This window comes from Cetorhinus maximus, chromosome 25 (assembly GCF_964194155.1).
Source record: "Cetorhinus maximus chromosome 25, sCetMax3.hap1.1, whole genome shotgun sequence".
NCBI classification, from domain to species: Eukaryota; Metazoa; Chordata; class Chondrichthyes; order Lamniformes; family Cetorhinidae; genus Cetorhinus; species Cetorhinus maximus.
Window position 1 is genome coordinate 30,118,319 of NC_135903.1, and position 27,249 is coordinate 30,145,567.

Below are 27,249 nucleotides of genomic sequence, written 5' to 3' on the forward strand. Positions count from 1 at the left end.
ATCTAGAAAAACAATGGATTAGGTTTAGTCTTAGAACCCTTTATTTGCATGTCCTCATTAGTAATGATTTGCAGATCTCAATATAAGGATAACCGAAGATAACTAAGTGAACAATAGGAAAACAAAGAAATTTGCTGGTTAAGGTAACTTCAACAGCCAACACATTTCGTTCCTGTATCTTCCTAATACTAACTCACTGAATCATCGAATCTTAGAAACACAGAGGACTATTCAGCTCACTGAATCTGCGCTACAGGGAGTATCTACTTTAATCCATTTGAAACATTAATATGAAAGAAAGGTTATAAAGTACAGGACATAAAGTGGCTGCAAAAGCCAAGCCAGGCTTCAGGCTACCTGACTCCCATCTGTTATGGGGGGATGGGGGGGGGGGTGGTGCAGCCCTGAATTCTAAGTCAGTTATTTTGTTATTTTTGTTCAGTGCTCGGAGTCAAGTCTCCCATGACCACCTCTGATTATCCCAATAGCATGCTGGGATGGAGAGGCAAGGAAGGGGCTGTCAGAGATAATAATTCATCAGAAAACCAAAAGGAAATTGAAATGTGACTGAAGAAATGAATAACGCAAAATGTTCATTCACAGTGCAAGACATGAGGGGGACCTTTAACTTGTCAGTTTCAGCTTTTCCACATAAAGTTGACAGAGTTCCATCCCCTTTATGTTTGTGTGTGTATGAGGATACGGATACAGACTCCCCAGTTTTATCCCCAGTCTATGCGCCATCAGTCAGGGGAGTAGCTGAGGGGGAACCTGATAGAGGTATACAAAATTATGAGGGGCATAATGGGATGAAACTTTTCCCCTTAGCGGAGGTGTCAATAACCAGGGGGCATAGATTTAAGGTAAGGGGCAGAAGGTTTCGAGGGGATTTGAGGAAAAACTTTCACCCAGAGGGTGGTTGGAATTTGGAACACACTGCCCGAAGGGGTGGTAGGGTCAGGAACCCGCACAACATTTAAGAAGCATTTAGATGAAATTAAATTCATAAGTAAAATTTAAGCGCATGGGATTGGAGTTAGTGTATTGAGATGGATAGAAAACTGGTTGGCAGATAGGAAACAAAGAGTAGGAATAAACGGGTCTTTTTCCGAATGGCAGGCAGTGACTAGTGGGGCACCGCAGGGATTGGCATTAGGACCCCAGCCATTCACAATATATATTAATGATTTAGATGAGGGAACTAAACGTAATGTCTCCAAATTTGCAGATGGCACAAAGCTGGGTGGGAGGGTGAGCTGTGAGGAGGATGCAGAGATGCTTCAGTGTGATTTGGACAAGCTGAGTGAGTGGGCAAATGCATGGCAGATGCAGTATAATGTGGATAAATGTGAGGTTATCCACTTTGGTGGCAAAAGCAGGAAGGCAGATTACTATCTGAATGGCTATAAATTGAGAGAGGGGAATGTGTAACGAGACCTGGGTGTCCTTGTACACCAGTCGCTGAAGGTAAGTATGCAGGTGCAGCAGGCGGTAAAGAAGGCAAATGGTTTGTTGGCCTTCATAGCCAGAGAATTTGAGTACAGGAACAGGGATGTCTTGCTGCAATTGTACAGGGCCTTGGTGAGACCACACTTGGAATATTGTGTGCAGTTTTGGTCTCCTTATCTGAGGAAAGATGTACTTGCTATAGAGGGAGTGCAGCAAAGGTTTACCCGACTGATTCCTGGGATGGCGGGACTTACATATGAGGAGAGATTGAGTCGATTAGGATTATATTCGCTGGAGTTCAGAAGAATGAGAGGGGATCTCATAGAAACCTATAAAATTCTAACAGGACTAGACAGGGTAGATGCAGGAAGGATGTTCCCGATGGTGGGGGAGTCCAGAACCAGGGGTCACAGTCTGAGGATATGGGGTAGACCATTTAGGACTGAGATGAGGAGAAATTTCTTCACCCAGAGAGTGGTGAGCCTGTGGAATTCTCTACCACAGAAAGTAGTTGAGACCAAAACACTGCATGTTTTCAAGAAGGAGTTAGATATAGCTCTTGGGGGCGAAAGGAATCAAAGGGTATGGGGAGAAAGTGGGAGCAGGCTATTGAGTTGGATGATCAGCCATGATCATAATAAATGGCGGAGCAGGCTCGAAGGGCCGAATGGCCTATTCCTGCTCCGAGTTTCTATGTTTCCATGAGCACTTGAAACGCCATAGCATACAGGGCTACGGGCCAAGCGCTGGAAAATGGGATTAGAATAGATGGGTGCTTGATGGCCGGCATAGACATGATGGGCTGAAGGGCCTGTCTCTGTGCTGCATAACTCTATGACCTTCCTTATCTATAGTCTCCCTGGGGCAGAGAGGGAGTAAAAGCCAGGGTTTCTGATCCTGACTGATGTCCAGTGAGCCTTGCTGGAAAGACATGAACAGAGGGCGAGGATCAGTGTCAGCCTCAACTGTGATGCCACTCATAGTCAAAGTGCTTGTAAATTCGCTGTTAATCTCCCAGCTGGAAATGGACATATGGCCAAAGTATTGGATGTCACCTATGGGACCAATGGGTGTGAGTCAGAGTCCAAAGGTGAGGGGTGTGGGAGTAATAATGGGGGAAACAGCAAAACAGTAGTTGCAAACAAAAATAAAAATACCTGGAAAAACTCAGCAGGCAAATAGTTTCATGTATGTCTGTGTGGGGGGTGTGTACACTTCTGGAGGATGAAGATTGGGAATGAGCACCTTGTACAGGAGATGGAAGGGTTAATTTAGTTGTGGTGATGCTGTGGCTTTGACAGGCCATATTTTCACATGAAGGCCACATCTTTCTGCGGGCTAGTTATCAAGTGGCTATTATTCCAAAGTGTTCAGGAAGTTGTTAAGAGAAGAGAATTGCTGCCTTTGTCACTGTTTATTTAATGAAACGCCGCCTTGTACAGGAAAGGGAAGCGGCGGCCCTGGAGTTACACACAAACACTGCCTAAAAGCCAAGTGCCTCTGCCAGTCTTATCAATATAATTGGACCGAGAACCACTGACCGAAAAAAAAAAGCTTGGAGTCACGCTTGAGATGGAGACTGAAATTGGACTGATATATTTACCAGAATAATACCACGCATTCTTGGTGGGGGGGGGGGGGTGAGAATGTTTAACTCGGATTTAAGACGCCACTGCGTTTGGCCGATTGTCATAATAAAAACCTTCAGGCGTGATTACCAGTTTCAAACAATTACTCATATCTTTCTTTGTTCAAGACTGAACTGCTGTTGTACATTGAATCCTGCAGCAAGTTGACTGCGCTATGCAGACCATAATGATCATGCAGCGCTTACTTTAATACAAGGCATGTGGCTCTCACTGAGTTGAGATATATATATATACACACACATATACATACATATATATACACACACATATACATATATATATACACACACATATACACATATATATATACACACATATATATACACATATATATATACACACATATACATATATATATACACACACATATACACATATATACACACATATATATACACATATATATATACACACATATACATATATATATACACACACATATACATATATATATACACACACATATATACATATATATACACACACACATATACATATATATATACACACACATATACACACATATATATACACATATATATACACACACACATATACATATATATATATATATACATACACATATATACATATATATATACATATATATATACATACACACACACACATATATAAACATATACACACACACATATATATATAAACACATATATACACACATATATATATAAACACATATATACATATATATATACATATACACACACATATATATAAACATATACACACACACATATATATAAACACATATATACACACATATATATATAAACACATATATACATATATATATATAAAAGCTGAAACTGTCCTTATCTTAAAAAGCGGCTAAGATGAAGTTGGTCAGTCCAACGTGTTATGTGTGAACTGCTGTACAGCAAACATCATGCTGTGAACACTGAAAGAAACGGTAATGTTGGGGTAAATGCCTCGGTCACTGGCCCCTGCATTAGTTGAGCGATTTCCACCAAAGTCTTAAACTAAACAGTTTGTGTGTGTGTGAGTATATGTTGCGTATCTGACCCGCTTTGTGAATGTCTTTCCAGTTGAGCAAGTGACCCGGAGCACACAGGCTCCGGAACTCCGCATTACCCATTAGCGTCTAAAATCCAATCCCTCCCTATTCAGTAAAAAAAACTGCTGCAGTCATTCGTCGCAAGTTTATAGCTGTAATTATAATTAACGTAATTACAATTAACATAATTACAATTAACAATTATAATTAGCACCAGTGCGCTCTTGGATCTGGAGCAGAGCGTTCATAATAATCTAATATGCCTTAGGGATAATTTGGATACCATAAACCGTGGCCCTTTGTGAGAAAAGAAGCGTGCATTGAAATATTTCATCTTTGTTTTAATGTATTTTTTTTAAATCATGAAACGATTACTCTTTGACTGGTCACAGATGCCAGATCTCCTTCTTCCTAAAAGAAATCCTTTGGAGTCTGGAAAGTTGAAAGGTTTCTGAGGCTCTGCCCCCACTTCCTTGGCGAATGTGAAAGTTTTGTTAGTTTTTGGCTCCCGGCCACGCCTCCCAATGTCACTCAGCATCTTATATCTGAAGATTGGTGTGAAGGAATTCGACGTAACTCCTTTACTCCCGACGATGATGAGCGGTGGGTGGGGAGGGAGGGAGTGCTGCCCTTATAAAGGGGGATGTTGGGGAATGTGTTCCTCAGGTTTAGGGGGTTTGTAGTAGGGACTTGCTCTGTCTCTCTCTCTCTCTCTCTGGATGACCATGGGGCTCCTTCAGTGCCTCCAACCGTGTCTGCTCGCCGCCTGCCTCTGTGCCCTGGTCCGGGGCAACCTGAGCCGACCCGAGGGCTGGGGGTCCCTGAAAAACGACGCGACAGAAATCGTTCCCGAATACCCGGAGGTTCCCACCGAGATGCGGAATCACAGCGTCAACCAGGCGAAACACGGAGGCAGACGTAGGAGCCAGTCCCTGCAAGTGAGGGGTAAGGATGCAATCATTCTGATCACCCTGGTTAATGAAGTAGGAAATATCATTGTTAGTCACAGGTGCTGAGTTGTCCTGAGATGGTGTAAACGGTATATCCAAGCTTATGTATTAAAGAAAAAAGTTTACGTTTTATATATATATATTAAAAAAAAACAATTTTCGTTCGCCTCTCGTTATGTCCATTATCTGTTTATTTCGTCGCACCTTCCCACTCTTGTGCCTATTTACTGACGGGTTGTGTAAATAACTGTTCCTCTGACCAACTTTCTTGTTCTATCCTTTTAAGAATGGCCCGGCTGCAGAGTTATAGCCATTGTGAGATATTAAGGTGCACGGATTCTGTCCTATGGGGTTTATCCTGTCGGTCTTGTTGATTACACATCCTGAAATCAGTAGGCGTTCCTGTTTCTATAAATGCCCTTTAGTTTTCTCTAGGTCTGCATCACCCCCTTTGCTTATTAATGGTTGTGACAAAGTCTTTTGGAAAAAAAACGTCATTTTATACATAAAAATAGGGACATTGCAGTGAAGTTTCAATGTGGAAGGTATACGCAGTTCTGCATCAAGTATGCATCTGTCACTCGGCAGAATTCTCCCATCACAATCATATTTTTGTCACAGATGCAAAACAATCTTAAAGTATTGCGAAACCCTGAATAGATGTTTAACTTTTGCAACCAGTTAAAGCAGCTCTCTGATGAATCTTATCAGTTTATAGGTGCTGCGGATAGAATCACCTTAATTAATCTCTGCAGAGACGCAGTCTTAAAGGCTCAGTATCCAAAGGTGAGGGGGTATAGGAGTCTTCATGAGGGAAACACCAAAACAGTAGGTGCTAACACCAGCTAAGTCACACAGCCTCACTCCAGGCTGATACTACCAGTGAGCATTGCCACGGGAGTTCTATTAGTGCCTGAAAAGTACCCAGAATTGTTCATCCTCCTGTTTGTTATAAACTGATTTATTCTTCATTGTGAGTTGTGGTATTTTGCTTTGTTTTCATGAATGTGATAAAGTACAGTTTAAGCTTTGCTGAGTTTGGATGTGTAGGTTCTGTACTGGTTTTGTGGTATTGTTTCTCATCGTCACGTGGTTGGTGTGTGTTCCACAATTTCAGTTTGGCCAGTAGTTTGCTCATTTTGAAAACTCTCTAGCAAATAGGGACTGAAAAACCAACTTGAATGAAAGCAAACATACTGGAATGGTATTTCTAAAGCATTAAAGTCATTGCATGCTGACACAGCTTTGATATCATATGTAGTTTGTCATCTGAACCTTGAGCTTTTTACAGTCTTCCCAGCATCATGGAACTGTGAACCATTTGGCTGTGGAGGCAATGCCAATCTCCACTACATGCTCATTCTGTATGCTAGGCTCACTGTAATGCTTGCATTTGCACTGCATGTTATAATTTTAAATCATCTCAAGGCAGTTCGTAAAATCAAATAGTTTGAAGTAGTGATTTTCATTGGTGAAGTGTGAGAAGACTTGGGTTATACTAGAAGTGTCAATCTTTAACATGAATAACATACAACTCACTTTGGCTTTTGCTACATTTGAAATAATAACAATTGAGTAAATGGATGTCAATCAGTAAGATGGAGAAATGTACCTGAGAATAATTTAATTTCTACTCGCATATAAAAACTATGGTATTATGTGGCTAGCTAGAGGTCTTGCACATATATTGCATTTGACAGGGGGAAAAAAGTGCGCACAAACTAGTGTAGGCAGGCTCAATTGACTCCATGCTTTCCAGAAGTAAATCTCCACATTGGTTAAAAACAGAACATGTTTCATTGACTTATCAAGCACAACGGGAAAAGACATTCCTTATTCCAGTACGGACCTTTGCACAAGTCCATAGCCCAATAGATTTTTCAAGATTGTCTGCTGCCACACTAGCGATCGAGGTGAATTTCAGTTGATGGGAAGGTGATTTAACAAATCAATACTCAAGTTAAATATAACAGTCAACTGAGGAAATTATGCTCACTGCTAATGACTGTAGGTTAAATGAGCTGAAATTAGTGCTGTTCTTTCCTTGTAACTCATTTTATTTTATAACGCAGAAGAATTTCAGGCTAATAAGAGTATGTATCAATATTAACATTCCTATGCCAAATTCAAGGTCGTTCTGGACATTACAGGGTGTATTTTATTTTGATTCAGGCCTTTTCTCTTGTGAAATGGTTGAAGCTGTGCTTGACTCTCTGATATTGATTGCACCATGACTTCTGTAGTCTTGAGACATCAGTTATATCAGTTAAAATCTTCCCCTAGTGGCTCAGAGTTCATCCAGTGAATAGTTGAGCCATTGGACTAGTATCTTTGGTCTGTGCTGAGGTAGGGCAATGGTACATTGGCTCAGTGGCCTGGCATTAAGGAAGGTGGAATTCTCCATGATTCCCATTCCTAGCTGCTATCAAATCATGCCTACTGGAAAAGTGGATGTGGACAGGCTCAGGACTGGCTATGTCTTTCTCCCTTGTGATCAGTTAGGCTGCCCACACTTCCCTTTGTTGGTTCACAAACAGGGCCACGTGCTGAGGGACATACTAAAGCTTGGGGCACTTGCTGTCTAAGGCCTTTCAGCCATAGTACACTAAGGGGCTGGAAAATTTGTAGAAACCCCTCGGGCTGTATACCTAACATTGAATATGAATACAAAAATATTGAAATTGTATTGAGACATTTCCAGAGAGGAACATGCTGTATGGAGGAAAGTTGAATTCTATTGCACTTGTAATTTTTCAATTTGAAATGTTTTTCCCTCTGGCTGTGTGCCTGACATGGAATGTATACTGAAAATATCAAAAGAATTACAATTGTTTATAGAGGCACCTAAAGAGTGGAACACACTCTGGGGACAAGTATGACACTTGTGGTAAATTTCAAATTGAAATGCTTTGTAATGTACTGATGCTTTATTCGTAAAGTTTGTATATTTGGGGTCAGGGTGGGGGGTAGTCAGTTCATAAACAAGGAATGAACACTCGGGAGAGGGAACAGAAGAGCGGGTGCTTGCAGCAGAGAAGGTTAGTTGCCCAGAAAGACAGATGAATATAAAGGGAAAGCAGTGGAAAGACAGAAGCAAAATTCATAGAAAATAGGAGCAGGAGTAGGCCATTCGGCCCTTCAAGCCTGCTCTGCCATTCATCATGGCTGATCACCCAACTCAATCGCCTGCTCCCGCTTTCTTCCCATATCCTTTGATCCCTTTAACCCCAAGAGCTATATCTAACTCCTTCTTGAAAGCATACAATATTTTGGCCTCAACTACTTTCTGTGGTAGCGAATTCCACAGGCTCACCAATATCTGGGTGAAGAAATTTCTCTTCATCTCAGTCCTAAATGGTCTACCCCATATCCTCAGACTATGACCCCTGGTTCTGAACTCCCCCACCATCGGGAACATCCTTCCTGCATCTACCCTGTCTAGCCCTGTTAGAATTTTATAGGTTTCTATGAGATTCCCCCCCCACCCGCCCCCCACCCATTCTTCTGAGCTCCAGCGAATATAATCCTAACCGACTCAATCTCTCCTCAAATGTCAGTCCCGCTATCCCAGGAATCAGCCTGGTAAATTCTGTGGATGCTGGAAATCGGAAGCAAAAGCACCAAATGCTGAGCAGATCTGGCAGCATCTATGGAGCGAAAAACAGAATTAACAAGACTTTAATGTTGTTTCTCTCTCTCCAGATGCTGCCAGACCCGTTGAGTATTTCCAGCATCTTCTGCTTTAATTTCCTATTTCCAGCATCAGCAGTGTTTTGCTTTTGTACCTGTGTTTTTTTAAATTTTGCTTAGGAATGTTTTCTTTAATTTAAGTAGGTTTAAAAATACTTGGCTTTTTTCCTGCAATTTAATCCAGGTTCAGGTATATGATTTGGTGCATTTTTGTATTGTACATGTAGCTGATTTTCAGTGGTCACGCCCTTTTATACTAATCAACCTCCCATGTCTCTTCCTCTGTAGGTGCAACAGAATTCAGCTGCAGAGAGCTGCGATCCACCAGATACATATCGGATGGCACATGTCGCAGTGTGAAGCCAGTGAGGGAGCTGATTTGCTCCGGTCAGTGTTTGCCTGCCCACCTCCTCCCCAATTCCATTGGCCGGGTTAGGTGGTGGAGCCGACATCAGACCTCCGACTACCGGTGTGTGCCGGCCCACTCGCGCACTCAACGTGTCCGGCTGGAGTGCCAAAACCAGCAGACAAGGACCTACAAAATCCAGGTGGTGACTTCCTGCAAGTGCAAAAGGTACTCCCGCCACCACAACCAGTCGGACAATAAGCAATTTGGGAAGGGAGCCGTCTCGAGGCGGAGAAAGAGCAAGAAGAAAGCAACGCCCCCCAAAAACAGAGGCAAGGGCAACCACCATGATCAAGCTGACCAATATTAGAACTTTATATCAGGTTTCACATGATGCTTCACTTTATGGAAAGTCAGTGCTGGATGAAAAGTCAATATAGTTCCATTTTCTAAAGCACTTACTCTAAGGTGCATCTAATCCAGCATGTAGTAATGATTCTTTTAAATCTGAAGGAGCATTGCACTCCCTACTTAGTCTGGGGTTAAGTATTTACAAACTGAATAAAATGTCCTGACAAAAATATATTATAGGATCTCTTATTCAAAAACGTCATAGTGCTTCACTTACTTTTTGAAACAAATTATGCATGTTTTATGGAGAACCTAAAAATGCTACTATGTCTAGTAGTGTATAATATTACTCTATAGGACAGCTTTTATACAGTATTTAATTTGGAATGAATGTTGGCACTGTTTACAAGCATAGATGTAGTTACTCAGTTTGAAAAAGGCTCTGTCATTTGAGCCGGTAACAGTTCAACTCTAGATTAAACACCCAGGGAAGCTAATGTAAGTGGAGAGCCTAAATTAATTCCATAGACCTCTGTTCACCACTATGGTGGAACAGGGACAAGTGACAACTTGATCCTCAATCTTCCTAATAGAGCAACGGAAAACTGCAGATGCTGGAAATATTCAGCCGATCAGGCAGCATCTGTGGAGAGGCAAACAGTTAATTTTTCAGACATCAACCTGACACCTTTTATTTCTGCTTCTCGCTGCATAGAAACTGATTGATCTCCTGAATACTTCCATCATTTTCTGTTTTTTAACCTCAGTCTTTCTATCTTGTCCACAAGCAACAGGCACTAAGGTAAATTTGTAATCACCCCCCACCACCGCCTGCCCCAGTCTTGCTGTAATGTAAGCACAGCCATTGAGCTAAGGGTAGGCCAAAAACTGACCTGTAATTTCACAGGGAAATAGAAGCTCAACGATTTGAGTGCTGAGGATATGTTGATCACAGGGCTGGGAATCTGAATCCCACTCCCAGCTGGTTTCTATCCATCCATGATAGCAGTCAAAAGGTACAGTCCACAGACCAAAGCTATCAACCCTCACCAGCAGGAGAGGGTGCACTCTGTCAGAGAGAAGAGAGGAAGGTAGAAAAAAATTAAGTAACCCAGGAACAATTTGTAAATTCTTATTCATAATTTTGTATATATCAGATATTTGGTACTTAAAGATTTACACAGCAATTTCTGGGAGAAGAAAAAACAGGCTTCTGAAGTGAATTGTATTAGTTGTTGTGTGTAGGGGGACACAATTTTTGACCCGCCACCCCTCCCTTTATGAAAAACATTCTTTACAAGCTTTCTTTGTGAATAATGCCATTCTATTTTTAATGCAACTTACCCACGACATTTATAATGTTTTCTATTGCTTTGTCTGCTTCTTCCTATGTTGCCAGTCTGAAATAAATGGTAAGTCGCTGCACATATCTCAAACATTACACTGTTCATTAATTGAATAGCAGAATCGGATATGCAATCCACACCAATGGCTATTTTGTGAAGTTGTGTGTTATGAGCTTTTTGTATGAAGTTTTATGTGTAATATTTCCACAGTGTGATTGAAAGTGGGACAAGAAACTTTCGTAGCCTCTTAAAGGGAATTTGAGATAAGTGGCCAAAGTGGGTAGACACAAGTAATTGTTTAAAACAAATGAATCATATTTATTTTTCTCATTTAAATTATTTATACCGCCATGTTTTATGTAGATGCGTGAGAACTATTCTTGCCATATAAAGTATTGTATTATTGCAGACTTTTAAATGTCATCAAAATAAAGTAGCCAAAACTGACATGAACCATTTCCTTGTCTTGTTTTATGCATCATTCATTGTCCCAATTGCTTAAGTCAAATAAATTACTGTTAGCTGGCAGAAGGAGTACATTGAGCAACAGAAAGACAGGAAGAAACCTCCTCTGCATATTGACTACAAAGCACTCTGTCTACATCATAGTTGATAAACTGACAGTCTGTAAAACCTGTAATGATATAACACCTTTCAAAATCAATCAAGTATATTTGAAGTGTAGTCGCTGTTTTAATGTAGGGAAATACTGCAGCCAATTTACAACGGCACAAACAATGATATAAAGGACCTGATAATCTGTTTTTTGTGATTTTCTTTAAAAAAAAATATTTGATCATGGGATGTGGGCATCACTGGCTAGGCCAGCATTTATTGCCCATCCTTAATCCCCCTTAAACTGAGTGGTTTGCTAGAGGGCAGTTAAGAGTCAACCACATGGCTGTGGGTCTGGAGTCACATGTAGGCAGGCCAGGTAAGGATGGTAGATTTCCTTCCCTAAATGACTTAGTGAACCAGATGGGCTTTTACAATAACAGAAGATGCTGGAAAAACTCAGCAGGTCTAACAGCATCTGTGGAGAGAAAAACAGAATTAACATTGCAAGTCCGTGTGACTTTTCTTCAGGGCTTTTACAATAATCAGTGGTTTCATCATCAGACTTTTAATTCCAGATATTTCATTGAATTCTAACTTCAGTAGCTGCAATTTGAACCTAGGTCCCCAGAATATTATCCTGGGTCTCTAGATTACTAGTCTAGTGACAATACTGTTATGTCACCATCTCCTCTCTATTGCCTAGGGGATAAAGGTGGGACAGAACAGCAGGAGAGCTTCCCTTTTTCTAAACTGTCCATTGGGTTTATGGTTAGATGTGTCATAAATGGTCATTCATTGATTCAGTTAGATTTTGAACTAGAGATGGTGCCCCAATGGAGAAATTCTGAAAACATATCAGGTTCATTAGGAATGATTGTTTGGTGGAAGTGGGTTATCTGATGTTTTCATAATACCAAGTTACTTTTTACAAACCTCAGAAATTACTCCATTGCTTTCCCCAGGAGTTTCAATTACTGGAATTAAGGAGAATGGTGCATGAGTTTGTGTTGTCCAATGGATAGTGGAAGCATTGATGAGCCTGATGGGCATTTTTCCAACCTTCTTTCTATATGTTCATAAATTAGAACAATATAAACCTTAAGATCTGATGATGCTATGGATTGCATTCCTAATCATTGCTACTACTGGATTACTTCAACTGAATACATTACTAAGGATATCAGATGGATTTACTCTGGGATTTCTTGTTTACATGATAAATGCTGTTCAGTTATGCATCATTCAGCTAAGTTACAATCAGAGCATAATTCTCTAGTAAATATTTGAGATACTATTTCTCTCTAATGTGGAAATGTTGAAAACAAGTGTGTTTTAAATAGTTACAAATATTGCAGTACAGAAGCATGAATCAGTTCAAATTGAAACAAAATAGGAATAAACATGAATACTATTTCTATAAATTAAAACTTCTTGGAATCATGAATGGCAAAACTATTCTCTTTGCTTTTTTTTAAAAACTATTGTTTTGATATTTTATCAATCATCAAGAAAATAGACCTAAGCAATATTCATAATCACACAGCAGCTGAATGAATATGCTGGGCTATAGTTCATACTGAAAATGAGCTTTTTGATTCTTTGCTATTGTAAAAAGATTGAGGGGTTTTGACAGGGTTAAAAAGGAGAAACTGTTTCCATTGCCAGGAGGTTCGATAGCCAGAGGACACGGATTTAAAGTAATTGGCAAAAGAACTAGGGAGGCAATTTCTTTTTGCGCCATGTATTATCACCACCTAGAATGCGCTGCCTGAAAGGGTGGTGGAAGATTCAATTGTAGCTTTCATAGGGGAATTGGATGTATACTTGAAAGGGGAAAAATTGCAGTGATACAGGGAAAAAGAAGGTTGTGATACTAATCCAATATCTATTTGCAGAGAGCCAGCGCAGGGATGATGGGCTGAATGACCTCCTTCTTTGGTGTAAGATTCTGTGAATCTATTTTTCCAATTCATCTTTAGCATTAGGGGAATTCAGAAATTATTTCGTTCATTGTATGATGTGAAGTGCACTTGTTTTGAAAGCTGCCGACCAATTTCGGTTTTCAGAAACCACCATTATCAGTTTTGAACTGGACCAGAGAATTTGCTGGAACAAAACCTTTCTTTGTGTAATTTCCATTTTCAACAGCATTTCCCACCACCTGATATTTGACATATTCCAGTTATCCCAATGCAGTGCAGTACTAGATAGATAGAATCCTCAGGATTGCTGAAACACCAGCTTTTTCCTTATTTCAGATTCCCAGTAGTTTGTTGGTTTTTTTTTTGAACCATGCAATAGCTGTGACCATACTGACAAAACAAGAATAAATCTTTTCACCATCTTCGTGAAAAAATGTCCATGAGTTTGCTTGCCTCTTGTACAAACAACAGTTTACGTCAAAACCTTAGTCCTTTTGCTGTAAAACCATTGATACAAACTGTCTCAACCAGCTACAGAGAGGGAATTTTTAAATATGGGTGGAATTCAACTTAAAAGCCTTAATGTGACACTGTCAGACTCGAGAAGTTAATGTCCCTGAGATTAGCTTTGCATAGCTTCATCCAAGTAAATTGTTTAAAATATAAAAAGTGAAGAATATCTGAGTTAGGCAAATGTTGCTTTCCATTTATAGAAAACAGCTCCAAATTGCTTCAACTTAATACTTGATACTAAATCCATCAGTGACTTAATGGCTGACTTGGAGATATCTTTACACATGATACCCAATATTGAAAACATATGTCTGGATGGGAATTGGGTACTAACCCAGTTTTTCCATGTTATAAGCTTGCATAGTTTCCTAGCTTAGAAGGAATGGAAAATTGGCTCTATTTTTCAATATTTATTTAGTATTCAAAAGGTGAACAGTATATCACAAGTCTTACCCAACGAAGTTTTTTTAAACTTAAAGAAATTTGTAAGAATTTGGAAAAATACACATCATTTCATCAACTGCAAATAAAAGATGACAAATGAATTTCCTACTATTCTGTTAAGTAGTTGTGTGGACCTCAATAATATCAACAGGTCTGCAGATGGAAATCAGGATGGTGTGTCCTTTTGATTAGTGCCAGTCTTAAAGCAAGTTTACAATCATGTTCTCAAAAATGCAAGGGTTAATTAATCATAAACAAATTTGCTTAACTTCATGAATGAGGTGGTTGAGCTGATGCACACCCTTAAGGCTACCTTTAAGATGGAAACTCGTTTTCTGAAATGTGTACTTCATATGCGTGTGACGGAATAGGATCAAGTCCAGAAGAAAGGCCCTCTGTGGTGGACATGCCGGAACTGTAGAATCAATTTCACTCCAGCTTAAAATTTTCTTTGGCTCCAGGAGACAAACACAGCATTACCTGGATTGGCTTCCAAATGATCCCTGGAGCTGCTCTCAAGTTCAGTTTAGAGATGAAGTCATTCCTCCTGAGTGCTGACAATTGCACTTCTCTGTGACTTAAGCTAGTACTGAAGGAAGCAGCCTCACAGATCAAAAAAAACCCATCACCGCTTCAAGCAAGTATTCAGCTTGAACCATTACAGTAAATTGTAGAGCACTCAAGTGCTTTGGAGCGCAACATTAAAAAGAGGAATTTAGTATTGAGGTGAACAGGCACCTAAGGGCCCAGTACCAGTACAATAGTAATAATAATTCAGTTTATTTTTCTCCACCAGTTTGTTCACTAATTGTATTTACAGAATTCGCATGTTCTCTGTGCCATGCATCCATCTTGGGGGAGTAGATGTTCTGTGATGAGATGGATTCTCACAGAATAATGTGTTCACTCCCTGTCACTGGTGGCAACAGACTGAGGAGCTTATAAACTGTTTACCAATAATTTCATCTAATTATTTCTTCAGCTATTGATAAGCATTTATTATGTTTTAGTAAACACTCAGCAGAGACCAAAGACAAATCCAGTGTGTTCCATCTTTCAATAAAGCCGGCCCAGGCACTCCAGAGCATCCCCTTCTCAGAACAGATGCAGAGCTCCATACTGTAGACCTGCAACAAGAACTATGGAAAAAAAAACTCATGAGAAAGGATACTGAATAGTCTGGAATTTATAGAAGAATAATTACATACTATGCCTAGTACTTACTCCCGCACCAATATCCCTGTTTTCATGAGACTGGCTCCAGGGTGCCGCAGAATTAAGTAATTGTGAATAATTCCTTGACTCCAGCTATAATTTTATTTGCCACAGCAGACGTATTGAGATTTTGTTCAAATCCTGCCTAAACAGAAGATCTGCTCACTTGTAAAGCAACCCTTCAGTGTTTGGTATTCTAAATAATTATTTGCTCTCTAATGAATTTCCTAACAGCAACGTGAGATGATGATAGAATTAGGGATTTTGGGGCCTACCTGTCCTGCATAAACCGAGCCAGCAGGCAATTAAAATTTCTCACGTTGGCGACCCACTCTGAAGCTGCCAGGGACGAGTTTGCAGCTTTAATCTGCTCAACGGAACAAGCAGCAGAGACAGGTGCCCAAAGCCAGCAGAGATCCTTTTTTACATGGTTACCATCGGCATTAATTTATTTGGCGGCCGAAGAAGGGAGCAAGGCGAGTTTATCGCCAGGTCAAACTAGCAAAGAAGTGAATGGGAACAAGGAGAAGCTCAAAAAGCTGTTTTATTTTCATTTTTATTTTTTACTTTCCTTGTAGCGTTTAAATGATAAAAGGATTTGATTGGGCAGACGCAAAGGTGCTAATTCTTCTAGTGGGGGCTGGGGAATCCACAATCAGGTGCACAGTCTTAAAATTAGAATTAGAGCACCATTCAGGAATGAAAGCAGGAAACAGTTATTCATACTAAGTGTAATTGAAATATGGAACCCTCTCCCACAAAAGCCAGTGCATCCATATTCAAGTGAAATTTTCAAGTCTGAATTGATACATTTTTATTAGGTGTGGAGAGTTGTGGAAAAAAGGCAGGTAAGAATTAAGGTACAGATCAGTCATGGTCTAATTGAAAGATGGAAAAGTGTCTGAACAATGGTCTATATTCCTAATGGACAGATGATCATATAGGACTTGTGGACCTTTACACTGACTTCTGATAAGAGTGCTGTTAAGTCAAGCTCTGCACTGAGAGACTGATATAAGTTTTTCCCTTATATCTCTTATCATGAAAGCAGAAATCACTTTGTCCTTTGCTAATATGCTTAAACAAAATATTCCAAAAAGACCAACAGAAACACATAAGTGAATAAAATAATCTTAATGATAGCCCTTTGTAACGTTTATATTTTAAGAGGGGGGTCCTATCAATTAAATTTCCTATAATTCTGAGGGTATTTTGTTCAAACCTAAAACATGATTATAATTATAACACAGTTATTTTGAAAATGGTTTACAGTTTTTTAAAGACTTTGTGGACAGTAAGCAGTTACACTCATTCCGAAGAGGATCGTTTTGACCAAGGAAGCCACACAAAGTGCATAGGGTGATCATTAGAATGCAAAGAAAGAGCCTCTGTTCAAAACAGCATTCCTTTCTTCCCGAATTCCCTTGACATTTCAGGAAACACCATAAACCCATGAAGTGCTAATTAAATTATTGTGGAATACGATGGTTTGGTTAATAGAGGTGGGGTTAACCACATGCTACAGATCTCAATTTCCTTGCCATTATAGGGGTTGTTGTATTTTTTTTTTGAGGAGCTGAGCCCAATATAAGAAGTCTGGTAAATACCGTCAGCGATACATCTCTGGTTTGATCTTACTGCCTGTGCGCTGAAATACGGGGAAGGAACTCTGTAGCTGATCTAGGGACCATGTATTTTATCTAGTGGGTAACTGCTTCAGACATTGTGAAGGAACATGGACTCGACTTCAGCTTGGAACTATTCAAAGACTCAAATTTTGGACCATCTAGAAATTAAAAACAGTGAGCCAAACTGAATGTTCAAATCTATTAAGCACATGGACATGGCTTTGAAATCCTAGCCAGTTTCAAAGGAACACTGAACTAACTAGGCAGTGCAAACTTATCCTGACAACATGCAAAGCGTTAGTGTTAAATAGAGAAAGGTAATAAAGAGAAATGAGCCCTGACAGATGTGCAAAGTAAATACTCCAGTATAATTTAAGTGAGTGTAAAAAAGATGAAAAGAGTAATTAAATTTAATTAAATTAGATGGAGTATGTCTTGTTCTAATTGCAGACAGCCGGAAATTCTTGAGAAATGTAAGTTATTGCATCTGCATTGAGAGGGAGTTAATAAATAAAGTAATGGGTGGGTGTAGTAGAATGTTTACTGGGCTAATATTAAATAGGATTTATTTTGGATTAAACCGAGTCTTGATCAGTTCCATTTGACAAGAATATCTGAACAACTGGGCAACAGATATTCGTTAAATTTATTGATAATGTGTGCATCAAGAGTAAAATAACTTCTTTAGCTTTTTTTCCTTCATATGAGGCCAAACATTATCATAGAACACCAGTGATTTCAAACTTGATATCTTCCCAGTGCAAGTTTTGCTTTTTCCACATTAAAGTTTTGTACAATGCTAGCACCACATAACGTAAAAAATTACAGTGGATGCTCTGACCAGTTCCAACCTAACTTATTTTTAATTTGTTCTATCATGGGATGTGGGTGTCAATGGCAAGGCCAGCATTTGCTGCCCATCCCTAATTGCCTTTGAACTGGGTAGCTTGCTAGGCCATTCCAGAGGGCAGTTAAGAGTCAATCACATTACTGGGGACCTGGAGTCACATGTAGGCCAGACCAGGTAAGGATGGCAGATTTCCTTCCCTAAAGGATATTAGAGAGCTAGATGGGTTTTTACAACAATCGACGTTGGTTTCATGGCCACCAATTACTGAGACTAACTTGCGATTCCAGATTTTAGGGATTGAATTTAAAATTCCACCAGTTGCTGTGGTGGGATTTGAGCCCTTTCCCCTGAGCATTAGCCTGGGCCTCTGGATTGCCAGTTTAGTGATATTACAGCTACACCATTATCTCCCCCAAAATTGGCCATCAAGGTCCTAGAACCCAATTTGCACATTGAAATGTGCCTATGGCTTGAAACAAGGATGCGCTTCTGGCTGGCAATGATAGATCCTTTTCAAAATGGGTTGGCTGCATTCTCGGGGTTAACGGGACGGTAAAGTTACCAACCTCATCAGCCCCATTTTGAGGCTGTTAATGCCGGGGTGATACAAGTTAAAATCAACCCCTTTGTGTTCAATATTATGATAAAACAAAATCCTTTTTCAGCTCCAGTTACATTATGGTAGCTGCATTCCACAGAGTGTAAAGCACTGAAGCTTATGACACAAGGTACTCAGGTTAATTAGAAATGATTATAGCAGCTACTTCACACCATGGTGTCTGGAGCTCATAAGACTCATTTGTTATTCTCCTAAATGTTAATGCTCCTAAGTGACATGAGTTCTTGCAGCCATGATCCAGCTCGCAGTGTGATTGTGAATATCTCTTTGTGTCTGGCAAACAAGAGTTGTGCTCCCCGCCCCAGAAACACGGCCAAGATTATTGACTGTGAGGTGTGGTCCTGGATTAACTGTATCACAAGGCTCATTCAAAACTCCAAAAAGTTTATCTAGCTGCTCATCACCTTGGAGAAATTTATTTAAACCCTGTAAGCCTTCAAGAGAATGTACAGGATGCTGATTATGTTGAAACCAGCTGTGACAATGAAAATATTTCCAGTAGAGTGTTGACAATTTTTTTCGATTCACATATCAAGGCAACCTGGGTGTGGAACGAATCTGTCAATGTGTTTTTAAAGGATTACAAAACTTTAGAATGAAGCGGATGCTTCTCTGTTCTTCATGGGTGCACTTACACACATTGAAGGAGTGTGTGTTGGCTTTGCCTGAATAAATAGATGAAGTGAGCTGCTGTCAAATAGCAAGATGCCCTGGAGAAAGGGGTACAAAGAAAGTACAGTACATGAACTGCCAAGTACCTTCAGCAAGTTTGCTAGCTTATTCTAACAATTTTTCCTGCTGCTCCTTGACATTTTTCTCTTTCTTTCCTTCACTCATTTTTTTTTTTGCTTTTTGTCTTTTCTCTGTTAAGTTTTCTTATATTGCACCCAATTAGTTCATTCATGTCGATTAGGGCAAAAAAACCTGCCACCCTTATCTGGTCTGATCAATAAGTGACTCCAGTTCCACATTAAAACAGTGACTCTTAATTGCCCTCCAAAGTGGCCTAGCAAGCCACAAGGTAATATCAAAAAGCAGGTCAAGAAGGTGGCCCACAACAACCTTCTCAAGGGCAACTACGAATACGCAACAAATGTTGGCCTTACCAACAATGTCCACATCCTGAGAACCAAAACCACATTAGACTGGGCAGAGTTAGCTCTCATTAATCTACCAAGGACGGCAATTTATGACCTGTCACTTTCTCCATTCAGTTCAGAGATTTAACACATAATCCAGGTTATTATTCCAGTATAGTTCTGAGGGAGTGCTGCACTGTTGGAGGCGCCATCTTCTGGATGAGAAGTTAAAGCGAAGCTGTCTTCCCTCTCAGTTGAATGCATAAGATCTTGTAGGGCTATTTCAAAGAGGGGGGGAGGGGCCACTATTTACCCCTCAACTATCATTGTCAAAAAAACAGGCTATGTGTCAATATTGTTACTGTTGGAACTTACCATCGGAAAAACCACAGTGCCAAGGATTCGCTAAATGGCCTAGATACTAGCCTAGCAGCACTTTATAATACAACACATCAGCCCCAATAATATTAAGTGGGGATTTTAATTACAGGATCACAGAATTTGTACAGTGCAGAAGGAGGCCATCATATTTGCACCTGGTCTCTGAACAAGCATTTCACCTAGTGCTATTCTCCTGCCTTCTCCCCGTAACCCTGCACATTGTTTCTTTTCAAATAATCATCTAATTCCCTCTTGAATGCTTTATTGAACCTACCTCCACCACACTCTCAGTCAGTGCATTCCAGACCCTAACCACTCACTGTGTGAAAAAGATTTTTCTCATTTCACTTCTGCTTCCTTTGCCAATTATTTTAAATCTGTGCCCTCTCATTTTCAATCTTTTCATGAGTGGGAACAATTTCCCCCTGTTCAGGACCCTCAAGATTTTGAATACTTCTACCAAATCTCCTCTCAACCTTCTTTTCTCCAAGGAAAAGAGACCCAACTTCTCCAATCTATCTTCATAACTGAAGCTTCTCATCCCTGGAAACATTCTCATAAACCCCTGCACTCTCTTCACATCCGTCCTAAAATGCAGCACCCAGAACTGGACACAATACTTCAGCTGACGTCTGCAGGTGAGTAACTCGTCTTATACAAGTTCAACATAACCTCCTTGCTCTTGTACCCTCTGCCCCTATTAAGAAAGCCTAGCTTACTATTTTTTATTCATCCACGGGATGTGGGCTTCGCTGGCTGGGCCAGCATTTATTGTCCATCCCTAGTTGCCCTTGAGAAGGCGTGGTGAGCTGCCTTCTTGAACCACTGCAGCCCATGTGGTGTCGGTACACCCACAGTGCTGTTAGGATGAGAGTTCCAGGATTTTGACCCAGCGACAGTGAAAGAACGGTGATATATTTCCAAGTCAGGATGCTGAGTGACTTGGAGGGGAGCTTCTTGGTGGTGGTGTTCCCATCTATCTGCTGCCCTTGTCCTACTAGGTGGTAGTGGTCGTGGGTTTGGAAGGTGCTGTCTAAGAAGCCTTGGTGAATTCCTGCAGTGCACCTTGTAGATGGTACACACTGCTGCTACTGTGTGTTGGTGGTGGAGAGAGTGAATGTTTGTGCATGTGGTGCCAATCAAGGGGGCTGTTTTGTCCTGGGTGGGGTCAAGCTTCTTGAGTGTTGTGGGAGCTGAACTCATCCAGGCAAGTGGGGAGTATTCCATCATGCTCCTGACTTGTACCTTGTAGATGGTGGACAGGCTTTGGGGAGTCAGGAGGTGAATACGATTCCTAGCCTCTGACCTGCTCTTGTAGCCACAGTATTTATATGGCTAGTCCAGTTCAGTTTCTGGTCAATGGTAACCCCCAGGATGTTGATAGTAGGAGATTCAGTGATGGTAATGTCATTGAACATCAAGGGGTGATGGTTGGATTCCCTCTTGTTGGAGATGGTCATTGTCTGGCACTTGTGTGGTGCAAATGTTGCTTGCCACTTGTCAGCCCAAGCCTGGATATTGTCCCGGTCCTGCTGCATTTGGACATGGACTGCTTCAGTATCTGAGGAGTCGCGAATGGTGCTGAACATTGTTCAATCTTCAGCGAACATCCCCACTTCTGATCTTTTGATGGAAGGAAGGTCATTGATGATGCAGCTGAGGATGGTTGGGCCGAGGACACTACCCTGAGGAACTCCTGCAGTGATGGAGCTGAGATAACTGACCTCCTAGGTATAACTCCAACCAGTGGAGAGTTTTCCCCCTGATTCCCATTGACTCTGGTTTTGCTAGGGCTCCTTGATGTCACACTCGGTCAAATGCTGCCTTGATGTCAAGGATAGTCACTCTCACCTCAACTCGGGAGTTCAGATCTTTTGTCCATGTTTAAACAAAGGCTGTAATGTGGCAGGAGCTGAGTGGCCCTGGCAGAACCCTAACTGTGTCAGTGAGCAGATTATTGCTAAGCAAGTGCAGCTTGATAGCACTGTTGGTGGCTCCTTCCATTACTTTACTGATGATCAAGAATAAACTGATGGGGCGGTAATTGGCCGGGTTGGATTTGTCCTGCGTTTTGTGTACAGGACATACCTGGGCAATTTTCCACATAGCCGGGTAGATGTCAATGTTGTAGCTGTACTGGAACAGCTTGGCTAGGGGCTTGGCAAGTTCTGGAGCACAAGTCTTCAGTGCTATTGCTGGAATGTTGCCAGGGCCCATAACCTTTGCAGTATCCAATGCCTTCAGCTGTTTCTTGATATCATGTGGAGTGAATTGAATTGGCTGAAGACTGGCATCTGTGATACTGGGGAGCCCCAGAGGAGGCCGAGATGGATCATCCACTTGGCACTTCTGGCGGAATATTGTAGCAAATGCTTCAGACTTATCTTTTGCACTGATATGCTGGGCTCCTTCATCATTGAGGATGGGGATATTTGTGGAGCTTCCTCCTCCAGTGAGTTGTTTAATTGCCCATCACCATTCATGAATGGATGTGGCAGGACTGCAGAGCTTAGATCTGATCCGTTGGTTGTGGGGTTGCTTAGCTCTGTCTATCACTTGCTGCTTATACTGTTTGGTATGCAAGTAGTCCTGTGTTATAGCTTCACCAGGTTGGCACCTCATTTTTAGGTATGCCTGGTGCTGCTCCTGGCATGCCCTCCTGCACTCTTCATTGAACCAGGGTTGATCCCCTGTCTTGATAGTAATGGTACAGCAGAGGGGGATATGCCGGGCCATGAAGTTACAGATTGTTTTTGAGTACAATTCTGCTGCTTCTGATGGCCCATAGCGCCTCATGGATGCCCAGTCTTGAGTTGCTTGATCTGTTTGAAGTCTATCCCATTTAGCATGGTGGTAGTGCCACACAACACAATGGGGGGGTATCCTCAATGAGGAGACGGGACTTTGCCTCCACAACGACTGTACAGTGGTCGCTCCAACTGATGCTGTCATGGACAGATGCATCTGCGGCAGGCAGGTTGGTGAAGATGAGGTCAAGTATGTTTTTCCCTCTTGTTGGCTCCCTCACCACCTGCCGCAGATCCAGTCTAAACAGCTATGTCATTTAGGACTCAGCCAGCTACCAAGCCACTCTTGGCGATGGACATTGAAGTCCCCCACCCAGAGTACATTCTGTGCCCTTGCCACCCTCAGTGCTTCCTCCAAGTGATGTTCAATATGAAATGCACTGATTCATCAGCTGAGGGAGGCCAGTACGTGCTAATCAGCAGGAGGTTTCCTTGCCCATGTTTGACCTGATGCCATGAGACTTCATGGGGTCCGGAGTCGATGTTGAGGACTCCCAGGGCAACTCCCTCCCGACTGTATACCACTGTGCCGCCACCTCTGCTGGGCCTGCCAGTGGGACAGGACAGGATGGTGTCTGGGACATTATCTGTAAGATATGATCCCATGAAGTTGACTATGTCAGGCTGTTGCTTGACTAGTCTGTGAGACAGCTCTCCCAATTTCGGCACTAGCCCCCAGATGTTAGTACGGAGGACTTTGCAGGGTTGACAGGGCTGAGATTGCTGTTGTCTTTTCCGGTGCCTATGTCGATGCCGCGTGGTCCCATTCCTTTTTTGTGACTCTGTAGCGGTTTGTTACAACTGAGTGGGTTGCTAAACCCTTTCAGAGGGCATTTAAGAGTCAACCACATTGCTGTAGGTCTGGAGTCACATGTAGGCCAGACCAGGTAAAGACGACAGATTTCCTTCCCTAAAGGACATTAGTGAACCAGATGGCTCCTTACAACAATCAACAATGGCCATCATTAGACTTTTAATTCCAGATTTTTATTGAATTCAAATTCTACCATCTGTTGTGTGGGATTCAAACCCGGGTCCTCAAAGCATTACCATTACCCTGGGGGTCTCTGGATTACTAGTCCAGCGACAATACCACTATGCCATCACCTCCCCGAACGACCCATTTATTCCTACTCCCCATTTCCTGTCCATTAACCAATTCTCAATCCATGCCAGTATATTACCCCATTCCCATGTGCTCCAATTTTGCTCTTGTGTGGGACTTTATCGAAAATCTCCTGAAAATCCAAATACATCCACTGGTTCTCCCTTATCTATTCTGCTAGATACATCCTCAAAAAACTCCAGATGCCTCTGCAATTTCTAATCTAACTTCCTTCAGTATCCTTGGATGCATCTCATCCAGTCCCAGTGCTATGTCACCTTTAAGTACAGACAGCCTATCCAGTATCTCTTCCTTATCAATTTTAAACCATTTTCGTGACTGAATTATCTCTTCTTTCACAATGGCCTGGGTAGCATCTTCTTCCTTGGTAAAGACAGATGTAAAGTATTCATTTAACACCTCTGCCATGCTCCCTACCTCCATGTTAAATATCATTTTTGGTCCTTAATTGGCTCTATCCCTCCTTTTACCATGCCTTTACCATTTATGCTTACAGAAGACTTTGGGATTCCCTTTTATGTTAGCTGTCAGTCTCTTTTCATACACCCTCTTTGCTTCTCTTATTTACTTTTCACCTTCCCTCTCAACCTTCTATATTCAGCCTGGTTCTCTACCTTACACCTGTCATAAGCACACTTTTTCTTCTTTATCTTAATTTCTACCTCCTTTGTCATTTAGGGAGCTCTGGGGCAGCATCTTCCCCTCGTCGGGGGGGGGTTGTGCAGGACCGGGCGCGAGAAGGTGGGTTCCCGATCGGCGCCACCAGCGTGATGTCCGCCAGGAAGTGCTATGCGCTCCCTGTGCGGGCCGGGGGCGGGGTGGGGAACTCCCTAAGACGGGAGTGCGTGAAGGAGTGCACAGATCTCCCTGAGGCAAAGTGCTGCCTCAGGGAGATCAGCTCAGGTTTGAACGATTGAATAATAGTGAGAAAAAAAATTACTGATATGTTCCCTCATGTGCCACTCTCACATGAACTGGGGCATGTCAATTTCTTTTACTTAGACATTTCAGACAAATTTTAATACCCTCATGAAAACTCATCCCGCCCGTGAATGAGGTTTCATGTTTTTTCAGAAGCCCGCCTGGGCTCCCGGCCTGCCCGTCAACCTTAAGGTTGGATGGGCAGGTCCATTGATTACCTCAATTACTTTGTTAATGGCCTTAAGTGGCCATTAACAGGTCAGCGGGAGCGCAGCCGACTCGGGTCCGCGCCCGCCGACCTGAAAATTGAAATGATGCGGAGTGACGTCGGGACGCTCGCCTGACATCGCCCTGCTTCATTTTACACGTTGAAGAGTGGGCATTTGTTTGCCTACCTATCCCTTTTGACTGTGCCCAAACCATTTCTTCTTTGAAGGTAGCCCATTGTTCAGCTACCATTTTTCCTGCCAGCCTTTGGCTCCATTTTATTTGGCCCAGATCCGTTCTTACCCCATTGAAGTTGGCTTTCCCGCAGTTGTTCCTACTCTGAATTTTTCATTGTCCTTTTCCACAGTCATCCTAAACCTTATGATTCAATGATCACGGTCCCCAAACCTACTTGAAATCAAGATAGCCCCCAATGTGCAACAAACCCACTTCAGGAAAAGTTAATAAATATAATAAATAACCACTTAATAATGCAGATGGTTAACTTTACTACTGGGAGGCACACCAGTGGAACTAAAAATATATTGAATCTTCTGCTCGTCACACTTCCTGTTTTGATGAGATCTGTCAGGCCCTATTCCGGGACAAATGACGACTCAGCAATGTTGGATGAGTACTATGTTAAGACACCACTGTGCCGAAAACCACCAAGGAGAGCATTGCATTGGAGGGATTCAATATTGATGCCTATGAGAGCCAAGCTGCACTGATGACAAAACAGTTTTTCAGCATTGGACCAACACCTTGGACAAGAACTGGATGGTGTCTACCAAATGTGTAAATCATGTTAATCTACACGTTCCTCACAAAATCTGCTCTGGAAAGAGGAGTACTCCATGGTTTACAGATTATCTCAAAGAGAAAGTCCACAAGAAGGAGAAACTATATACCATACTAAACATTCTAGGTGGAATAACAATCCCTTGAAGAAAGAGGAAACCTGAATTGAGTTTGAACAATACCAAGCTGTGGTCAAGAAGGAGATTCAGCGTGCAAAGAATAAATATGAAGTTGAATTGGCCAGGACAGTAGCCCCAGGAAATTTTGAAGGTATATTAAATCAAAAAGATGGGGTGATACTGGAATGCCAATTCTGCATGTAGGGGATAAGTTACTTACCTTGTCAACTGGATGACAAGAGCTGAAGTCTAAAGGTTGCAGTTCTAGATCGTCTTCAAGAGAGGAATCAGAGCACCTGAGTATGTATCTGTAGTATGAGGGCAGCCTTACGAGAACATGCCTGCTGTTATAATTACAACAAAAGGTGTTGAGAAATTCCTCCATCACATTGATCCACCTAAAGCTTGTGGTCCGGATGACATCCCAAACCATGCACTAAAATTGCAGCAAGTGAATTTGCACCAATGTTCCAGTATATTTCTCCATAAACATAAGGGAACTACCCATCGACTGGCTACTAGTTATAATCTCTCCAATTTACACGAAAGGGCCCCCAACTGATCCAACCAACTCCCAACTTATTTCGTTTACTAGTGTTTGCTGAAAATTGCTAAAACACGTCATTGATAGTCAGCCAATGGAACATCTTGAAGGGCAGAGTATCCTTATTGATGAGCAGCATGCTTTTCGTAAAGCCAGATCAACAGATTCACAACTCATCTTTACCAACGACGATCTGACCTATAACCTTGACAATCACATTACCACAGATCTAGCTATGTTAGATTTTTTCAAGGCATTCGACTGTGTACCACACACAAAGCTAATGGACAAACTGGATCATTATGGAGACCAAGGAAATGTTAAGCAATGGATAAGAACATTTCTTACCAAACAGCAACAAAGAGTCACAGTGAATGGGAAGCCTCAAACTGGAAACAGGTCTTAAACGCTGTGCCCCAAATTTCTGCTTCAAACAATGCTTCAATTTTTTCCACATAGATAATTGGCAGCAAACTTTTCCTTTTACTATATGAAAATTTATGGAGATGAGATTTGCCTTCAGCAACAGTGTAAAATGGGCAACACTGAATGCATAATGCATTTTACACCCTGCCTACCTTGGCTTGTATTGACTTCATTGGCTCTAGATTTACCATCAACTGTTTTGTGCAACTGCTGAATGCCTGGGCTAGCATTTGTTTCTCTTCTTTATAAATGATATCCAGGGTAGAATAATA

General features: G+C 41.5%; 2 protein-coding genes across 2 annotated transcripts in view; one reads left to right on the forward strand and one right to left on the reverse strand.

The window, feature by feature from the left end:
• The window catches only part of haus7 (HAUS augmin-like complex, subunit 7), a 407,540-nt gene that overhangs the window by 162,061 nt on the left and 218,230 nt on the right, over positions 1–27,249 (reverse strand). The gene's annotated exons all lie outside the window — the stretch shown is intronic.
• Positions 4,728–11,264, forward strand: sost (sclerostin). The gene is given in 2 exon segments (XM_078529707.1): positions 4,728–5,079; positions 9,063–11,264. Coding segments are annotated over 2 exon segments (780 nt in total). The 3' UTR covers positions 9,491–11,264.